General features: G+C 42.1%; 1 protein-coding gene and 1 pseudogene across 2 annotated transcripts; one reads left to right on the forward strand and one right to left on the reverse strand.

Annotated features, from left to right (window-relative positions):
- Positions 1-423: 423 nt before the first annotated feature.
- LOC148691827 (uncharacterized) lies at positions 424-8,344 on the reverse strand. The gene has a single exon (XM_088682672.1). The coding sequence runs from the start codon at positions 7,947-7,949 to the stop codon at positions 618-620; it is 7,332 nt and encodes a 2,443-aa protein (XP_088538798.1). The 5' UTR covers positions 7,950-8,344; the 3' UTR covers positions 424-617.
- A 1,031-nt stretch (positions 8,345-9,375) lies between these two features.
- On the forward strand, positions 9,376-17,996 carry LOC137738160 (uncharacterized; annotated as a pseudogene). The gene is made up of 7 exons (XR_015955251.1): positions 9,376-9,488; positions 9,622-10,321; positions 14,944-15,089; positions 15,565-15,728; positions 15,882-15,950; positions 16,282-16,437; positions 17,617-17,996. The product of XR_015955251.1 is annotated as an uncharacterized LOC137738160 (transcript).
- Positions 17,997-18,966: the final 970 nt, after the last annotated feature.

Consider the following 18,966-nt stretch of genomic DNA (forward strand, 5'->3'; position numbering starts at 1 on the left):
ATTTCCTTGCTGCCTTTTGACGGATTACCCATATTCACAATTGGTGGCAGCTTCTTGTGAATTTGGAATTGGTGACGGAGTGAGCAAGATGTGGGTGCAACTGTACTCTTTGCCTGGTGCTTGTTGCAGTGCGCCACTTTTTACCATGTGGTGTTGTGCAAAAGACTGCAGCGGGATTTTGCTGTGCACATTGACCTTACTGCTTGTCGTGGGCTCTTTACCACTGCTACTTGAAGCTTGTCCCAAAGTGTCACTTTTATCGTGTGTGGTTGTGCAAAAGACTGCAGCGAGTTTATGCTGTGTAGTGTCTTTTGGTCACAACTTTCCTCGGTGGTGACGTTGGTGTGATGCTCACCCTTGTAATACGGCTTTGTAACCAAATCATTCCTTTAAAGAAATAAAGTATTCATAGTTTGAATTCGCTTTTCTTCTTCAAAGTGTTTGTGTTTTTGTTGGTGATGTGACTGTACTTGAAGTTTTGAAGTTTCAAGTTGCCTACGTACCCTTGGTTGAGGAGGGATCAAGTCATGACGTAGTTCAAATGGGTGATGGTTTTGATGATAATTTTGCCGTACACAGTTTATGCTCTTGCGGGCCAGGAGCGTGGTGCGTTTGCTTTAGGGGTAGTAGCGCTTCAAAAATCTGCCGTTGATGGGGCCGATCTTCAACCCGTCTTCCGCCATGATTAAGTAGGCGCCATTGGTGTAGATCTCTTGTATCACGTAGGGTCCATCCCACTTTGATGTGAACTTGCTTTTTGTCTTATGAGTTGTGATGATGGGCCTACGCAATGCCAGCACGAGATCTCCGGCTTGGAAAGACCTTGGGCGGATTTTCTTGTTGAATGCCTTGGATAACCGTGCTTGGTAGCATTCCAAGTGTTGTTGAGCTTCGAGCCTTTTCTCATCCAGCGCTTCCAACTCCTGAAGGCGCAACTTTGCATTTTCTTCATCAGTCAAGCCTTCTTGTATAGCCATCCTTAGTGAGGGGGTTTGACTTTCGAGCGGTAGAACAGCTTCTACGCCATATACAAGAGAATAAGGTGTAGCTCGGGTAGGAGTCCTATGTGTAGTCCTATATGCCCAAAGCGCTTCACTTATTCTTTCATGCCAGTCTCTCTTTGTTCGGCCGATTACCTTTTTCAGGAGGTTGCACAACGTCTTGTTGAATGCCTCTGCCAGGCCGTTGGCCGGAGCATGATACATGGAAGACTTGTGCTGCTTGAACTTGTATTTGTCGCAAAGCTCGTCCACGAGTCGGTTGGAGAACTGCTTTCCGTTGTCAGTGATAATGTAGCGAGGCACCCCATATCGGTGGATGATATGCTCCTTGATGAAACGAACAACAGTTTCCTTTTTTACTTCCCTTAAAGGTATGGCTTCAGCCCACTTGGAGAAGTAATCTGTTGCAGCTAGGATGTAAGCTTCCCCTGCAGATGACTTTGGCGTAATTGGTCCTACAACGTCCAATCCCCATGCGTCGAACGGCCATGAAGCAACTGTAGGGTGTAATGGTTCAGGCGGTTGATGTATGAAGTTGGCGTGGAATTGGCAGGCTTGGCACCTTTTGGCGTGTTCCAGGCAGTCCTTCACCATACTTGGCCAGTAGTAACCCATTCTTTTAAGCCGGAAATGTAACTTTGGTCCAGACTGATGTGCCCCACACACACCTGAATGTGCTTCTTCCATGGCTTGATTAACTTCTTCCTCACCTAGGCATCTCAGGAGCACTCCTTCAAACGAGCGTCGGTAGAGTGTTCCTTTGTAGTAAAGGAAGCGAGGTGCTCGTCGACGTATTTCGGAACGGTGTCTAAGATCATCTGGAAGCTTTCCGTGCTCTAAGTAGTCGATCAGCGGCTGTCTCCACTCTTCAGCATCGACTGGAAGTACTGAGATGACATTTGTATCATCTAGTGACATTTCATTAACAAGCGGAATCACCCACCTTTGGCAAACTGGCACGTCTGCAACTTCATCTTTTCCTAGTGTCATACTCGAGGCTAGATTGGCGAGAGCGTCTGCCATTTGATTTTCCTTTCTTGGCACATGTTCCAGTGTCACAGCTTCGAACTTTCGTAGCAGTTGGGTCGCTAGCCGGAAGTATGGGACGAGATCATCTTTCCTCACCTCATATTCAGTTAAGAGTTGATTGATTATGAGCTTGGAATCGCCATACACCTCAAGAGCTGTGATTTCCATGTTGATCGCCATTTGGAGCCCGATTATCAATGCTTGGTACTCAGCAACATTGTTGGAGCATAGCTCATTCAGTTGGAAGGAGTAAGGTAGTATTTGCCTTTGTGGCGTCATGAATACTACTCCTGCCCCCGCTCCGTCTGCTCGTGCGGATCCATCGAAGAACATCGTCCATGTCGGAAAAATATTGATGTAGAACACCTCTTCATCAGGCAAGTCGTCTGAGATTTTCCAATCAGCCGGGATTGGATGATCGGCAAGGAAGTCTGCTAGCGCTTGTCCCTTGACAGCTTTAGCTGAGACGTAGATGATCTCATATTGATTAAGAAGCAAAGCCCATTTAGCGAGTCGCCCCGTCAAGACTGGCTTAGACATAACGTATTTGACAGGGTCGGCTTTAGCAACCAAGTGGATGGTGTAAGCATGCATGTAATGTCTGAGTTTCTGAATGGCAAACACCAAAGCGAGGCACATCTTTTCTATTGGGGAATAGTTCAACTCAGCGCCGGTGAGAGTCCGACTGAGGTAGTAAAGTGCTCCTTCTTTTTGGGATTCATTCTCTTGCGCCAAGAGTGCTCCGATTGAATTTTCCTGAGCAGCAATATACAATATGAGTGGTTTCCCGGGCACAGGTGCCCCCAGGACAGGTGGACTTGACAAATATTTCTTTATGCTTTCAAAAGCATTATGGCACGCTTTGTCCCATACGAATGGGACATCTTTCTTCATAAGGCGACTGAACGGTTGACAACGCCCTGCGAGGTTGGAGATGAAGCGTCTAATGAAGGCTAGCCGTCCTTGTAGACTTTTCAGCTCGTGCAGGTTTCTTGGCTCGGGCATGCTTTGAATGGCCTTGATCTTTGATTGGTCTACTTCAATACCACGGTGCTTGACGATGAATCCGAGGAATTTTCCAGAGGTGACGCCAAACGCACACTTTAACGGGTTCATCTTGAGGTTGTATTTTCGCAGCCTTTCGAACACTATTCGCAGATCCTTCAAGTGGTCTGATCTTTTCTTCGTCTTAACCACCACATCATCTACGTAACATTCTACGTTTTTGTGTAGCATGTCATTGAAGATTTTCTGCATTGCGCGTTGATACGTAGCTCCAGCGTTCTTTAGACCAAAGGGCATCACCTTGTAGCAGTAAATACCTTTTGGAGTACGAAAGGCTGTTAGTTCCTCATCTTCGAGGGCCATGCGAATTTGATTGTACCCAGAAGAGCCATCCATGAATGATAATGCCTCATGGCCAGTGGTTGCATCCACCATGATTTCAATGATTGGCAAGGGGAAGTCGTCCTTTGGGCAAGCATCGTTGAGGTCCCGGAAGTCTACGCAAACACGTATTTGTCCTGATTTCTTAAGGACAATGACGATGTTGGAGATCCACTTGGGGTATTGCACTTCTCGAATAAAGCCTGCTTCGATTAGCTTGTCGATCTCGACCTCGATTTGTGGGATAAGCTCAGATCGATAGCGTCTTTGAGTTTGCTTTATCGGTCGTGTTCCAGGCTTGACCGCAAGATGATGAACAGCGATGATAGGGTCCAGGCCGGGCATTTCTTTGTAGGTCCAGGCAAAGACGTCTTTGTACTCTAACAACAGCTGATGATACTCCTCTATCTCATCTGTACTTAATAATGCACTTACGAAGATAGGCTTTGGTTCCTTGCTTGTACCTAAGTTGAGTTCCTTGAGATCATCGACCGTGGCTTGCCCCCCGTCTTCGAGCTGTGGTGGTGCAACAGTGACATCTTCCTCGGGGATTTCGTCTTCTTTACCTTCTTGAACCGTGATGTGGAAAACATCTTGGATCTCCTCTTCAGTGCTGTCTTCTTGAGCTTGTTGGCATAAGGATTGTCTGGTGTGGATGATAGTACGCCTTCTCACTTTCAGTGGTCCCTTTGTGTCGACCTCCAAGATTGCTTGGCGCTTCATCCTTGAAGGAATCAAGCTTCGAACGTCATCTTTTTCTCCTAACCCATCGAGCTTTTCTTCCTTTGGTGTTGTCTTCCTCTTTCCAAAAGGCTTCTCATTATCTTCAAATTTTTCTGAAGCTGATCGTCGCAGAGGAGAGATAACTGTGCTGCTTTGTTTCTTAAGCTTTAACAACCGTTCAAAAACAGAGTTTTGGGATGTTGGCGCGTTAAGCCTCTTGAAGACAGAGGTTTGGTTTTGACCACCAATGCGATTAAACACTGACGTTCTGGAGCTTGAATGGCTCATCCTATCGAAGACCGACGTCCGAGGGGAGGGTTTAGGCTCTTCTTGGTCTTGTTCAATGCTCACGCTGATGTGTTGAGCGCTAGTGTTTTTCGCTTTGTTTAAAATCATCACAGGTGCATTTGGTGTGAAACCAAGTCCGGCTTTGTTGTTGTCAACTCCATAACCATGCTCCTTCAACTTCTTTTGAGTTTTGGTAAGGTTACGTTCTTCGTTATTGACGGTGTTTGAAACCTTCTTTCCAGCCACCGCAGAAGAAGCGAAGTCGTACCCGGCCTTTGACATGAGTTTGTAGGCGTTAGGGTCGAAACCTTCCTCGGTCCTTTTGGTTGGAAGAAAGCTTGATTCCACCTTCTTTGGTAGAGCTTTTATGAAGCCTTGTGGTAGTCCTGCGACCTTAGCACCCCCTAGCTGTGTCAAAGGCAAAACTGCATTTGTCTTGAGCAACTTCACATTATCCGTGTGCCACTGTGTGTCGGCTTTTCTTGTTTCAGTTTCGAATGGAGATTGACCATTCTTTCTTCTTGACATCGGGATATATCGAAATATGGGTGCATTCGGTCCTTCTGACGGCGTCCTACTCCCTTTGGTTGTTGCAGGTTTAGCAAACTCGTCATCGTCTTTGCTTGAAGATGGCACAGTCTGCTCTTTTTGCTTTTTAGGCATGGCTTGCCACTCCTGCTTTGTAGGTGCTGCTTTGCCCGTGGATTTGATATCTTCCGGAAGGGCTTCGGGTACCACGTCTTCATCCATGTAGAACTTGGCGTCTGCAAAGTGTGATTCGGCTTCGGTGAATGGCTTGGTATCACCTTGGATCACCTTCACTCCTTCTCGGTAAAATTTTAGGCATTGGTGAAGGGTGGACGGCACTACCCCATTTGCGTGGATCCAAGGTCTTCCTAAAAGCAAGCTGTAGGAAGTTCTTGCATCAATCACGTGGAATATCGTGCTTGATTTGAGCTCACCAATGGTCATCTCTACTCGGATCATGCCCATCGCCTTTTGTCCTCCTTGGTTAAAACCCTGGATCAGCAGACGGCTCAGGGATAGTTCATTCACCTTGATGCCGATTATGGTCATTGTTGATTTTGGCATGATGTTTATGGCCGACCCACCATCCACAAGCATGCGGTTGACTTTGTATTCCCTTACGTACCCTGAGACGAAGAGAGGACGGTTGTGAGGCTTTGATCCCAGCAGTAGGTCTTCGTCAGTGAAGTTAATTGTGTCATGGGTGGCACAACATGTGGCACATTCATGTGGCTGAAGCTTCAAGTCTTCGTCGTTACTTTCTCGCACTTCGTGGTCGTCGGGACCTGCCAGGACTGCTGCTAGTGCTCTTCGTATCCTTTTTGGCAATGGTAGCGCTTCCTCGATGCTAAAGTGTGTTGGCAGACCTTCTTCAGGTGTGAGGGTATTTTCTACCTCAGTGGCGATAGCTTTGCCTTTTGAGGGCTCTTCTATTTCTACTTCAACCATGTGACAGGCCACGGTAGTGCACTGTTGGAAAAAGTCATTCGGGAAGTACTCACGCAAGGAAACGGGAATGCGTGGCTTCTGCTCCATAGGTTCCCTAGCATATGTTGTTTTATTATGCTTTATGCTTCTTTTAGGCTTCGCATTGTTGCGGCCGTGGTGATTTCTTCTTTGTTCCACATTTGGCTGTATGACTCGTGGTCTTGGTTTCCTTGTCTTTTTGTAGGTTACCAATATCCATCCTTCTTCATTATCAGCATGTGCATCTTGGTCGCTTCTCTCCAGTGATGGTTGTGTAGGGGGTGCCGTGCAACTTGAGCATTCACGGGAACGGTCAGGTGTCGTTTGGAGAGGCACAGGATTAAACGATCCAAACGCAATTGTAGTGGTATGCGTTGCGGCCGTTTCCTCAAGATCGAGCTCAATTTGCCCTTGTTGCGCTAGCTTCATGATGAGTTCTTTAAGAACGAAGCACTTGCCAACAGGATGGCTTACAATACGATGGTACTTGCAGTACCTAGGATCGTTTGTGCGATTCATTTCTTCAGGACGCTTGCATTCGGGTAGCTCAATCACCTTTTTTTCCAGCAAGTCATCTAACATGGCAGCCATGTCAGAGTCAGGAAACGGGTACGTTTTCTGTTCCAACTCTCTCAAGGTGCTCTTGTATCTGTCTTGGGTGCGAGGAGGCTCACTTGTCTTTATCTCCTTCGCTTTCTTCTTGGAGGAGATCTTGATGGGCGCTGAGGAGGTCTTGATGGGCGCTGAGGAGGTCTTGATGGGGGTAGTGTTGATGGTGAAAGCTTCCTTAGCGGGCTTCTTCCCGGTCTTGTCTACATTTGGGGCGAATACTTTATCCTTATTGAAGTTAGTAATCGGCTCCTTTTTCCCGTGATTAGCGATACTCAGCTCCATGTCGTGGGAACGAGTTGCTAGCTCTTCGAATGTTCTGGGTTTTATGCCTTGGAGGATATAATGTAACCCCCAGTGCATGCCTTGAACGCACATCTCAATGGCAGAGGTTTCAGAAAGCCGATCTTTGCAATCCAGACTTAAGGAGCGCCATCTATTTATGTAGTTGACGACAGGTTCATCTCTCCACTGTTTCGTACTGGTCAGCTCTAGCATGCTTACAGTACGACGAGTGCTGTAGAAACGGTTGAGGAATTCCCTTTCTAGCTGGTCCCAACTGTTGATAGACTCAGGTTCGAGGTCAGTGTACCAGTCAAAAGCGTTACTTTTCAGCGAACGCACGAACTGTTTGACGAGGTAGTCTCCCTCTGTCCCAGCATTGTTGCAAGTTTCAATGAAATGGGCGACATGTTGCTTCGGGTTGCCTTTTCCATCAAACTGCATGAATTTTGGGGGCTGATAACCCCTTGGCATCTTCAAAGCATCAATCTTCTTGGAGTAAGGCTTTGAGTACAGTACGGAGTCATGCGAGCTTCCTTCGTACTGTGTCTTGATAGTGCTTGCAATCATCTCCTGTAGTTGCTGGATAGAGAGAGATCCCATGGACGCCGTTGCTTGGTCTAGTTTCAGCTTCTCTTCGACTTTCTCTGCTGGAGGCTCATCTTCTTCGTCGTCTTCTTTCTTTAATAGGCCAACAATTGGGTCGACTTTCACGTCGAGCTGCGCATCTAGTTGGTTGACGAGTGCGGCAATCTGCAAGTCCTTCTCTTCCACAGTCCGTGTGAGCTTTGCAATTGCTTCATTCATCTGAGCTAGCTGCTCCTCGATTGAAGTTGCTCCAGTGGTCATGACTTGCATGGTTGTACTGCCGCTTGAATCAGCGTCGGAGAGTAGGGACTCTGAGTATTTCCTTGGGCTCTCCCCTTTTGATGCCCTTAGCGAGGCTAGGGTGATCACAGGCTCGTACCTCAGGTGCTCTTGTTCCTTTGACAGAGTTAATGCAGGGGCGGAAGCCGCGGCAAAAAGATCTCTTGCCTTACTTCGGGTTATGATGCCCGAAATATCACCACTTGCGGCGATGATGTTCTTGTTCTTTGCTTTGATTGCAGGAACAGCTTGATCCTTTCTTGATGCCATTTGCGTTTTTTGATGATTTGAGGATGGAGATGAGAGGTAGAGATAGTCCCACTGGGCGTGCCAAATTTGTAAACACGAGAAATTCCTGAAACAAGCGACAAGAATACGTGTACAAAATATATATTTTGTATTAATGATTTTGGGGTTACAATCTCTTTGTAATTTGGTCCTCTGATTCTATCTTCGAAGGGTGTACGTTTGTGGATGAATTGTTGATCCAAAGGGCTGTTGGGGCTTGATCTTAGGATGAACAGTTGATGAATGATGAACACTTTCTTCAAGGGGCCGTCGGGGCTTGATCTTGAGTTGGTGGGAGTTCTTCAAGGGCCGTTGGGGCTTGATCTTGAATTGGTGGAAGTTCTTCAAAGGCCGTTGGGCTTGATCTTGAAGGTTGGTGGATGAGCGGATCTTCAAGGGCTTTTGGGCTTGATCTTGAAGGTTGGTTGGATGTGAGGATTTGTTGAGGTTGTTGATCCAAAGTGGCCGTTGGGGCTTGATCTTAGGATGAACGGATGATGAACGATGAACACTTTCTTCAAGGGCCGTCGGGGCTTGATCTTGAGTTGGTGGAAGTTCTTCAAGGGCGTTGGGGCTTGATCTTGAATGATGAACGGATGATGAATGAATCTTCAAGGGCCGTTGGGGCTTGATCTTGAAGGTTGAACGGATGATGAACGATGAACGGATGTGTGGATTTGTTGATCCAAAGGGGCCGTTGGGGCTTGATCTTAGGATGAACGGATCTTCAAGGGCTTTTGGGCTTAATCTTGAAGGATGAACGGATGTGTGGATGATGAACACTTTCCTCAAGGGCCGTCGGGGCTTGATCTTGAGTTGGTGGAAGTTCTTCAAGGGCCGTCGGGGCTTGATCTTGAAGGTGGATTTGACGAAGAACGAAGATTGCTTTCTTGATCCTTCGGGATTTGCTTGAGAGCTTTAGAGTTTCAAGGCTTCTTTCTTTCTTCCTTCCTTCTTTTCTTCTTTTCCTTTCTCCTTCTCCTTCCTTCTTTTTTTCTAAATGAATGCATTGGCCTCCTATTTATAGAATTTCAAAACTTGATTTTTGGATTTAAATAATCAGATGAAATAAATCATTTCTGCCAGGTATTGACACGTGTCATATTTGATGACTTTTCCAATTTATTTCGATTTTTTCGTTGAATCACACGCTACATGTAAAATTTATGTGACACGTGAACATTGAAATTTTAATTATTGGTCAACATTCATTTCACCGAAATTTTGATGTCTACAGATGTTTATGGGTGTCTATGTTGAACCATTGTATCTTGTTTTGAGCTAGCAGGAACAGAACTTGTACGAGTTACAGTCTCTGATGGTGCTGGTACATCTGATGGGCCTAGTAGTGCTTTTGGTGAAACTTCTTCTGTATTAATGAACAATTATAACAAAATGATTGTTTATTATCCTGTCAGCAAAAATCTTACCTCAGAACTCTGTCAGCACATTGCTACTAAGTGAGGCCAGGTATGTTCAGCATGGCGTCTGGTGGCCCTACACCGTCTCCACTTTATGAAGGTAATTGTACATTTTTGGATTTTGGTTTTCAGTGTTCTGATATAATAATTAGTGTGTATTTGTGAATAATTTCCTTGAATCTTCTAGTTGGAGGAATAAACTTATTCTGTTATGTTTTGAGATGTCATGGCAGACTTGGTTGCGCCCAGTACCAGCATAAGTAGGTTTGCTTCTGAAGTTGGTAAAAACATCCGTGGTAGTAATGAGGACTTAAGTGATTCTCCAACTTTTGAATTTGGGAAAGGAAACCTTAGCAGCTTTGGCAGTAGCTTTTCTAGTGGGCAGAGTGCACCAGTCCAAACATATGAATCTATGGGTTTTGAATCTGATTCCGGAAGTTCCTCCAATCATGCATCATTGTATTCAGTTACAGCTGAAACTAATTCTCGGAGATCTCGTCCATCCTTCCTTGATTCTCTTAATGTGTCTAAAACTTGTTCATGCACTGTTTCTCAACAAGCTGTACCGGAAGAGTCATTTATGTCCAACAATTTAATATCAAATGGCATGAATTTCCTAAGTTCATTGCCTTTCCTCAAGCCATCTATGGATGATGATACTGTGAGACCCTTTTCAAAGTTTGAAACTGGTGGGAGAAGGAAGAGAAATTATATAGAGAGATTGGAAGCGGAAGATGGTAGAATGGTAGAAGGGGTAGGGGAGATTGAAAACGAAATCATTCATTTTTTCAAGTCTCTGTACAGTAGCAGCGAAGAGGAGTGCTGGGGGTTGGAAGGTATTAATTGGTGTCCAATTAGCGCTACCGAGGCAGCTTGGCTTGAATGGCCGTTCGAGGAAGCCGAAGTCCAAAAAGCTGTTGGAGCCCTTCCCAGGCAATGCACTATTCAATCCACCTAATGAACAGTAACTGTCCTTAGGTATCGTTTGGTATGCAGACGGGACGGGACGGAACAGGATGGGACGGGACTGGACGGGACGGGACGGAACGGAACGGAGCGGGAGCAAAGATGCCCTCGGATGGAAACAAGGAGGAAGAAGAAGGAGACGGAGAGGTTATAATTTTGTGTTCCACGGATGTGGAACTAGTCGTTCCATGGGGGTGAGGTGGAACGAAAATTCACCCAAAACTCGTCCCGTGGAACAGCTCGTTCCACCCGTTTTAGGCGCACCAAACGTGGGACGGAACGTCTTGTCCCACTCTATTCCATTTCGTCCCACGTACCAAACGGTACCTTAATGAACAGTAACAGCCTTGGCAATAGCATTTGCATCTTCACCATTACACTTAAATAACCCTGGCAATAGGCAATAAAATATTAGTATTTTTTTTATTTATAAAATAATACAAAATAATTTTAATTGTAATATCGGATAAGATTTTTAATCGTTCTCGTTGCGCCACGTGTCATTATCCGAAATATTATTAAATAATACAAAATAATTTTATTTGTAATTTCGGATAAGATTTTTAATCGTTGTCGTTACGCCACTTGTCATAAAATCTGAAAAGACAATTATTGGGGATGGATTTCTGATAAATTTTTTAATCGTACTCGTTATGCCACGTGTCATTATCCGAAAATACAATTATTGGTGATGGATTTCTGAAAAGATTATTAACCAATCATGTCGCGCCACGTGTCATAATCTGTTCACAATCCTTGAGGATAGATTTTCATCAGATTTTTAACGAATGACGGCATGCCACGTTTCATAATCTGTTCACAATCTTTGAGGATAGATCTCCATCAGATTTTTAACGAATGACGGCATGCCACGTGGCATTATGTACAACTTAATCCTTTCTGAATCTTCTATATAATCCACCATCCATCCTCACAAATCTCACATCAATTTTCTCAAGATCTCTATCATTATTCATAGTTTCTACTTCCTTCTTCATAAAAATCTGTATCATTATTCATAGTTTCTGCTTCTTTCTTACAATGTCTTATTCTTCCTCAAGGATGATATGGGAACTCAATCAGGAAGAGGAAGAATTGTTTAACCAATCGGAAGCAATGTTCAATCACCAGGGGGCAAAAAATGAGAGGGAAGAGGATGAAGAGCGTAGAAGGAGAGATGACGAAGTAAAAATGGGCAGAACCTCACATTCCCGTCGAGTCATCCAAGCTATGGCTCAGATCTGCAGGCCTAACCATTCCTAAAACCTTGATAGAAGCAGGCAACGACAAGGTATGGAACTCTTGGATGATTATTTTGTTCCTAATAATGCATTTCCTGATACGTACTTTAGATGTCGTTTTAGAATGGAACGACATTTGTTCAACAAAATCATGATTGCTGCTTGCAACCATGATTCTTACTTTGTGCAAAAGAAAGATGCTTTTGGTGCTATGGGTCTACTGCCTGAGCAAAAAATTACTGCTGCCTTGCGGATGCTTGCGTATGGAGTATCTGCAGACCAAGTGGATGAGATAACGAGGATGGGGAAATCAACCATTCTTGAGTCCCTGATGAGGTTTTGCGGAGCAATCAAATCTATCTACACCGCTGAGTACCTCCGCAAACCTACAAACATGGACTTGGAACGGCTGTTGAAGAAGGTAGAGATGCGTGGCTTTCCTGGGATGATTGGAAGCATTGATTGTATGCATTGGACGTGGAAAAACTGTCCAAGTGCATGGTAAGGCGCTTACGGGGACAAAAAAGGAGCAAAAAGTATCATTCTGGAGGCGGTGACATCTTTTGATACATGGATTTGGCACGCCTTTTTCGGGGTCCCGGGAGCTCAAAATGACATCAACGTCCTTTCCCAATCCCCAGTGTTCAACGATGTCATGCAAGGAAAGGCACCAAAAGTTACGTATGAGGTCAACAGACGTATGTACGACGGGCCGTACTACCTAGCTGACAGCATTTACCCGCGATGGTCAACATTTATCAAAACAGTGCCACGTCTGCGGAGTGCAAAGGAAAAACACTTTGCAAGCTGTCAAGAGAGGTGCAGGAAGGATGTGGAGTGTTGTTTCGGTATCCTCCAAGCTCGCTGGGCGATCGTCAAGGGTGCTGCCAAATTGTTTGATGTAGAGTCGCTTCGATCCATCATGATGACGTGCATCATTCTTCACAACATGATTGTGGAAGATGAGTACGATTATGAAGTCGTTGATGAATATGAGCCAGACACGATGAACAATTCAAGAACACGTATATATTGTGCTCATGACGCCACCGATGAGCCCGTGCAACATAAGCTATTACAAAAGGATGGACGTTACAATGAAAGGCTCATTCAATGATATACTGCATTTCAAATGCCAGACATGCACAATGCCCAACAAATTGACTTGATAGAGCACCAGTGGGCATTGAAACAAGCTGAAGATAATTAAGTTCATTTAGTGTTTTTTTTTGAATTTGCTATGTTTATGTTATTTTATTTGGTGTGTTTTATTATTTGGTATGTTTATGTAATTTTTTTAGTGAGTTTTTAATTATTCCATATGCTTATGTAATTTTATTTGATGTGTTTTTGTCATTTCAATAAATATATTCTTAGTATAAATATTCTCTTAGTATAAATAAGTATAAATAACTTACCAAATTAATTTGAATAAATATTCAATAAATTGGAAACATCATAAATAATACAAACAATAAATAATAAATTACAACCCAAAGTGATTGGAAAATTATGGGCTCCAATTACATAAAGTACTCTATTCATCATCACTTAACCAATTTGTGGTGCTAGGATTATCTTCTCTTGTGGTGCTAGAATCACCTTGGCTTGCTATCGCTTCTCTTGCACGCCTCCTTCGCACCACGTCCGCTTTCTCTGACTTCCAAAAAAATTTAGAATTTGGTGACTTTCCTTCTAAAGGCGTGTTTATAATCTCACGATCTCGTTGAGCGCGTCTTTCTTCTCTAACATGTTCCCTTTCTTGCCTAAGTAGCTCTCTTTCTCTCTCATTAGCCTGAAATTCTTTCTCAATAGCTGCAGCTTTTGCATCCTCTCTAGCCTTATCAGCCTTATATTTCGCCAGTTCCCTTGCCAAAGTCAATTCACCTTGGCGAGTAAGTTCTTCCACTTACCTTGAGGCCTAATTGGATAACGGGTCGAACCCGACGCTTGTTCAGGGAGGGGCGTTTCGGGCACTTCTTCTGCATCATCTTCATGAACATGCGAGACATGATTGGGTGTAGAGTGTAGAGGGGTGCTGTTCATGTGTACTTCTGGACCGACTAGCACAACTCTAAATTTAGGACAATCTTTGACAATATTCCAACATTCCCACCGGTTAAATGATTTATTTTTGCTTTTGGTTTTGGCAGCGTACCAAGCTTGTGTTTGAAGTTCCTACACAATGAAAATAAGTAACAAATAAATAATACAAATAAATAATTATAATGAAAATAAGTAACAAATAAATAATTCAAACAACATAATTATAATGTAAGTAGGTAACAAATAAATAATACATGTAAATTTGGGTATCAAATAAATAATATATTGTTACCTGTTCCGAGTAATTTTCCCCACTTCGAATATTACTACTAGCTTGTGCCAAGGCGTCTCTCCACGTACTAAACGATTGGCTAAGTAATTTCCAACGACTGGACATCGATTATTTGGTTCTTTTCCCACCAATTTTCTCAAGTTAATTGGTATGAATAAGACTCCACATTTCTCGCAATTGCATCTCATTGCCCATAAGCGAACTATGAGTAATTTCAACCCAGCTAGTATACAACGCAACATCTTCAATAAGCGACCAATTCATACATGCACCAGTGGTCATTTTGTTTAAAAAAAATGGATTCAAACTTTGAGACAAAGAAAGGAATGTGATTGAAAGTAGTTGAGAAAATATGAAATTGTTGTGTAAGGTAGATGATAATGAGAAGGTATTTATAGAAAAGTAAAAACAATTTTTTTTACAATTTTTTTCAGATTTTTCATATTTTTTCAGATTTTTCAGATTTTTTTGAGACTTTTCAGATTTTTTTTTTTTTGAATTTTTTACAATTTTTTTTAAAATTTTTATTCGATTAATTAATCTCTGCTGTTGGATATAAAAAAATTTGAATTCCAACACTCCAGATTATGCCACGTGTCACAACGGTAACTTTTCTTAATTTTAAAACTATTTTTTCTTTTATTTTTTTATTTATAAAGCATATTAATATCCACCGTTGATCTTAGATCGAACGGTGGATATTAAATAAGACTTTTTTATTTTTTTTTACCGTTGAGATCGAACGGTCCAAATTAAATAACCGTTGAGATCTAACGGACCGTGGGAAGCCACGTGGCTTCCCAACGGTAATTGACAAAGGTTTGTTTTTTTTTTTTTTTTTTTTTTTTTTTTTTTTTTTTTTCTGATTTTGTGTCAGCGACGCACCCCCACACGCGAGTGGGGTGCACGCGCCTGACACAAAAAAAAAAAAAAAAAAAATATTGCCTGACGCCAGGCTGACGTCACATGGCCTCATGCTCTCGGGTTGGCAATTCCCCATGGGCCCGGAGCTCGGGCCTCCACCTTCACTCGGGCTTGCCCACGCTGGAGCTGATCCATCGGGCTTCGGGCCCTTGTTTTGTTCCCTGTCCCCCGAGCTTGCGCCCACGCTGGGCTTGCTCTAACAAAGACGTGTCTACTTCTACAGAAGATCTAGGTAAATTTAGCTTGTCTGGACATTATGCTTGTAAATTAGTCTTTATATATCCCAGCGATAAGTACTGAGGCTCATAGTGTATCTGGTTAATTGGTGTGTGTCCATGGTTTTTTTTTTTTGGTCCATGTGTTTCAGTTCCTAATTAGTACTTGTGTGTGTTGTTATATGTTGAACAAGTCTCTATCTTTATGATCGTGTTCATGTAAATCAATGTTTTAAAAGGCGAAGGTGTAGGCGAGGCTATCATGCCTAGGCGAAAGCCTTAAAGCGTGAGGCAAAGCTTCATGAGACCAGCTACTGTATAATAATCTATCACTAGTTTGGTGAATCTTTGTGATAATTGACAGCAATGTTCACAAATAAGGCTTGTACTAATGAATGAATGGCTATACTAATGACAGCTATCTCTTTTTTATAATCTTTTTCATTTGTGATTTTGATTTGTGCTTTTGGGTATTTTGTTCACTAATTGAAGAAAATGAAGACGCTATTCCTGACACCTTAGGCCAGGAAAGGGTTGATGCCTTGAGTTTCCCAGTGCTGCCTGAAAATGGACAGCCAGATTTTGATATTTCCTCTGTGAATCTACCTCCTGATCAAATGCGAACAGTTGAAAACATCATTACATTAATTTCTGAGGTGCCATGTACCCCTTATTTTCTCTCATTACTATCTACCCCTTGTATTTTCTCATTTGTACGCGTTTGAAGGTTTATGTCCTTTCTTTTCCTTGAGATTTGTGTTGTAAAATCTAGTCCATTAAACTGAACTCTAGTCTCTTTGTTGTTTCAGTTAGCATTGGAGAAAGAAGAGTTGATGGAGTCTTTGGCATCCGAGTCATCTCAATGGTCCAAGCTGAAGGTAGCATATTTTTTAATTTTCAACTCAATATAGGATTGTGCTGCGGCTTTTGACTTGTTAGCATGTAGTCCACTTTAAGCAAGAAAGGGCTTTCTTCGGGACTGATTAATATATTTTAGCGCTGAGGCCATGCTGTTGATACATAGTTGAAAACCATTAACAATACAAACGGAATATGGAATAATGCGACCAAAAGAGGCCTATGCACTTCTCATGTGCTTGGTTCTGAGAACGGTCTTAGTATCATCTATGGGCCGCGCGCTCATACTCCAGTGCAAAATGTGTTTTCAAGTCATATCGCTCGCAGTCATTCAAGTTTTTATGAATGAAGGAATTGAACAATGAATTGTCCCGGAAACTTGAAGCTCAAACTCAGTGATTAGAGCTTTTGAATGCCCAAAGTATGGCCAATGAGAATATTCTTGTCAGACAACCCACTCCTGTTGATATGCCTGACAATACTCCACATGCGGATAAAGGCGATGAGGTACTGTATTTGTTGGAAACTTGTGTTATGTGGGACTGCCAGTCCCACATCGTCCAAACCCTTTACACTCTAAGTCTTTATAAGTGATTTCACTCACTTATAGTTTGAAAAGAATTGGGCCAAAGTCATGGACCTTGGGCCTTAGAATTGGAGAGTTGAAGTGTATATATTAAATGTCAAAGATGGACCTTGGGCCTTAGAATTGGAGAGTTTGGGTGTATATATTAAATGTCAAAGATGGACCTTGGGCCTTAGAATTGGAGAGTTTGGGTGTATATATTAAATGTCAAAGATGGACCTTGGGCCTTAGAATTGGAGAGTTTGGGTGTATATATTAAATGTCAAAGATGGACCTTGGGCCTTGGGGCTCTTGGGCTCGGATGGACGAACAACACAAGTTAAGTTTTTGATTTTTTGGATTCAGTTTTTTCCGAAAGGATAAAACTGTCTGAACAGTTACGTTCAGTTTTCTAACAGTTGCATTCGGTTTTCTTTTTAAAAAACTGATAAGCATGAATGGTTGGAGAAGTTCACATCATGCCATTAGATATAGGGCAATAAAATCAGAAACAAGAATCAAGTTTTTCCAAATTCATTCCACCATATTTCGCTAAGAACCACACAACCAATTCGCCAAGAATCCAAGTTCGAGTGCAAGAACTTGGATTAGATAGTTGTATCCTGCAAGATAGACGTCCATCGAACTGCTGCACTAGTGTAGGGACGAATTTCTGTCTTAGGAGATTGCTCTGCAAGCCTCTATCGTCAAAGAACAAGTCAGTGATTTGTGATTTTATATATAATTACACTAAGTGTTTATGTTTTAATATATTGTATTTGTTGTTGAGTTTTACCATTTGAAATAAAACTGTGCAAATTGTTGTATAATATATACTTAACGTTTGATTGGTTCTAACAGTATTTTCTTTGATATAAATATTATTTGTACTAAATGCAAAGTTACATTATTCCTCAAAAAAACTAAACAGTAGTGTGATTGCTTTGCTATTGAAAGATTGAAAGACATTTTGCTGTTTGTAACCCTCACAATTATCTTTTCTGATACAAGCCGATAGTTGTCTTATTGCTCAAAGTAAAAAAGAAAAGAAAACGAAAACCCAGAGTGCAAATGATTGGCTGGTATGGAAACATCATCTTTCTTTATATTTGCGTATGTAGGTAGTGGAAAGAGTCTTAGGATGGATTATGAAGCTTTTCCCCGGAGGGCCATCAAAACGAAGAACTAGTAAGCTTCTGTGAGATTCAAGTCAGTATAGCATGCCAGCAATGCCTGCGCTCGGATCTGGTTTTGTTTTCCTTCACTCCCTTGGCGTATTGAAGGTCATAATTTGTACATTTTGTTTGAGTCAATCTTAGAGTCCGTTCTTTTTCAATGGAAGAAATATGATCTTGTACATATACATAAGAGGGCGGCCTTGTCATTTGGTGGATACCGAAAGAGAGAGAGAGTAAGGTCTGGTTTGGTACTGAGGTGATTTTGAAAAAAGCTGGGAGCTGTTTGTGTGTTTGGTAAACATTCAGCTTCAGCTTTTTTTCACAGTTATAGGTGAAAAAAAGCCAAAAACAAGAAGCTGCAAAATCCAGTTTTGAAAAACCGACTTTTTTCACATCTGTTTTACATAAAAGTTTACCAAATACTATAATACTGCTTTTTTTTTTTTTTTTTTTTTTTTTTCAAAAACACTTTTATAAAAAAGTTTACCAAACACTCTGATGCTTTATTTAACAGCTGCTTATTCTCACAGCACAGCAGAAGCATTTTTTTTTTTCAAAGCACAGCAATACCAAACCAGCTCTAAAAGTATAGACGTGAGAAATGCATTGTGCATTTTTTTCGTTTGCAGTTTTTTGTTACCAGTATTTTGTTGTATTTGTGACTAGACACCTTGGTGCTTAAGCCCCCAAGAAAATGGAAATGAAACAAATGATTTCCCCTTCCCAGGTGTCCTTTATATTTGGCGTTGCATTTTGTCGAATGTGTTTGAGGCTTTCGTCACAAGTTTGGTTTTTGAATTGGCGATTGCGTTATTAATCAGTTGGATCTGAACCAAGTTTGTCGTATATATTACTATAAATACATGTCTAGAAAGACAATCGGCAATTTTATCATCCTCTTGCATGACTCAATTTGTAATTTGCTACTTCATCTATCTCCATCAGAGTACAATTTGTAAAGGCAGGCGGCCTGCTTGTTATCCTTCTTCAATTCAATTTCCCATTTTGAAATATGATACATGTAGCTACATTACTTAATATTTATTAGTTTCAAAATTAAAAGAAAATTGAGTCCAAGAAGGATACTGTACAACCTTATATATTCGGGTTTTTTTTTTTTTTGGAACAAATGATAATGGGGGAGAGGATGGACTAACCCTCGTAATGGGCTAACAATTAAACCTAATACCTCTCACTTACAATGAAGAGAAATACTACTATATTGTTAGCCAAACGCGCTTTTATATGCTTTGAAGGAGAAAACCCCAAAGCTATGCACAATAACGGATGGAA

Source organism: Pyrus communis, chromosome 13 (genome assembly GCF_041283825.1).
Source record: "Pyrus communis isolate YQ-2024b chromosome 13, ASM4128382v1, whole genome shotgun sequence".
NCBI lineage: Eukaryota > Viridiplantae > Streptophyta > Magnoliopsida > Rosales > Rosaceae > Pyrus > Pyrus communis.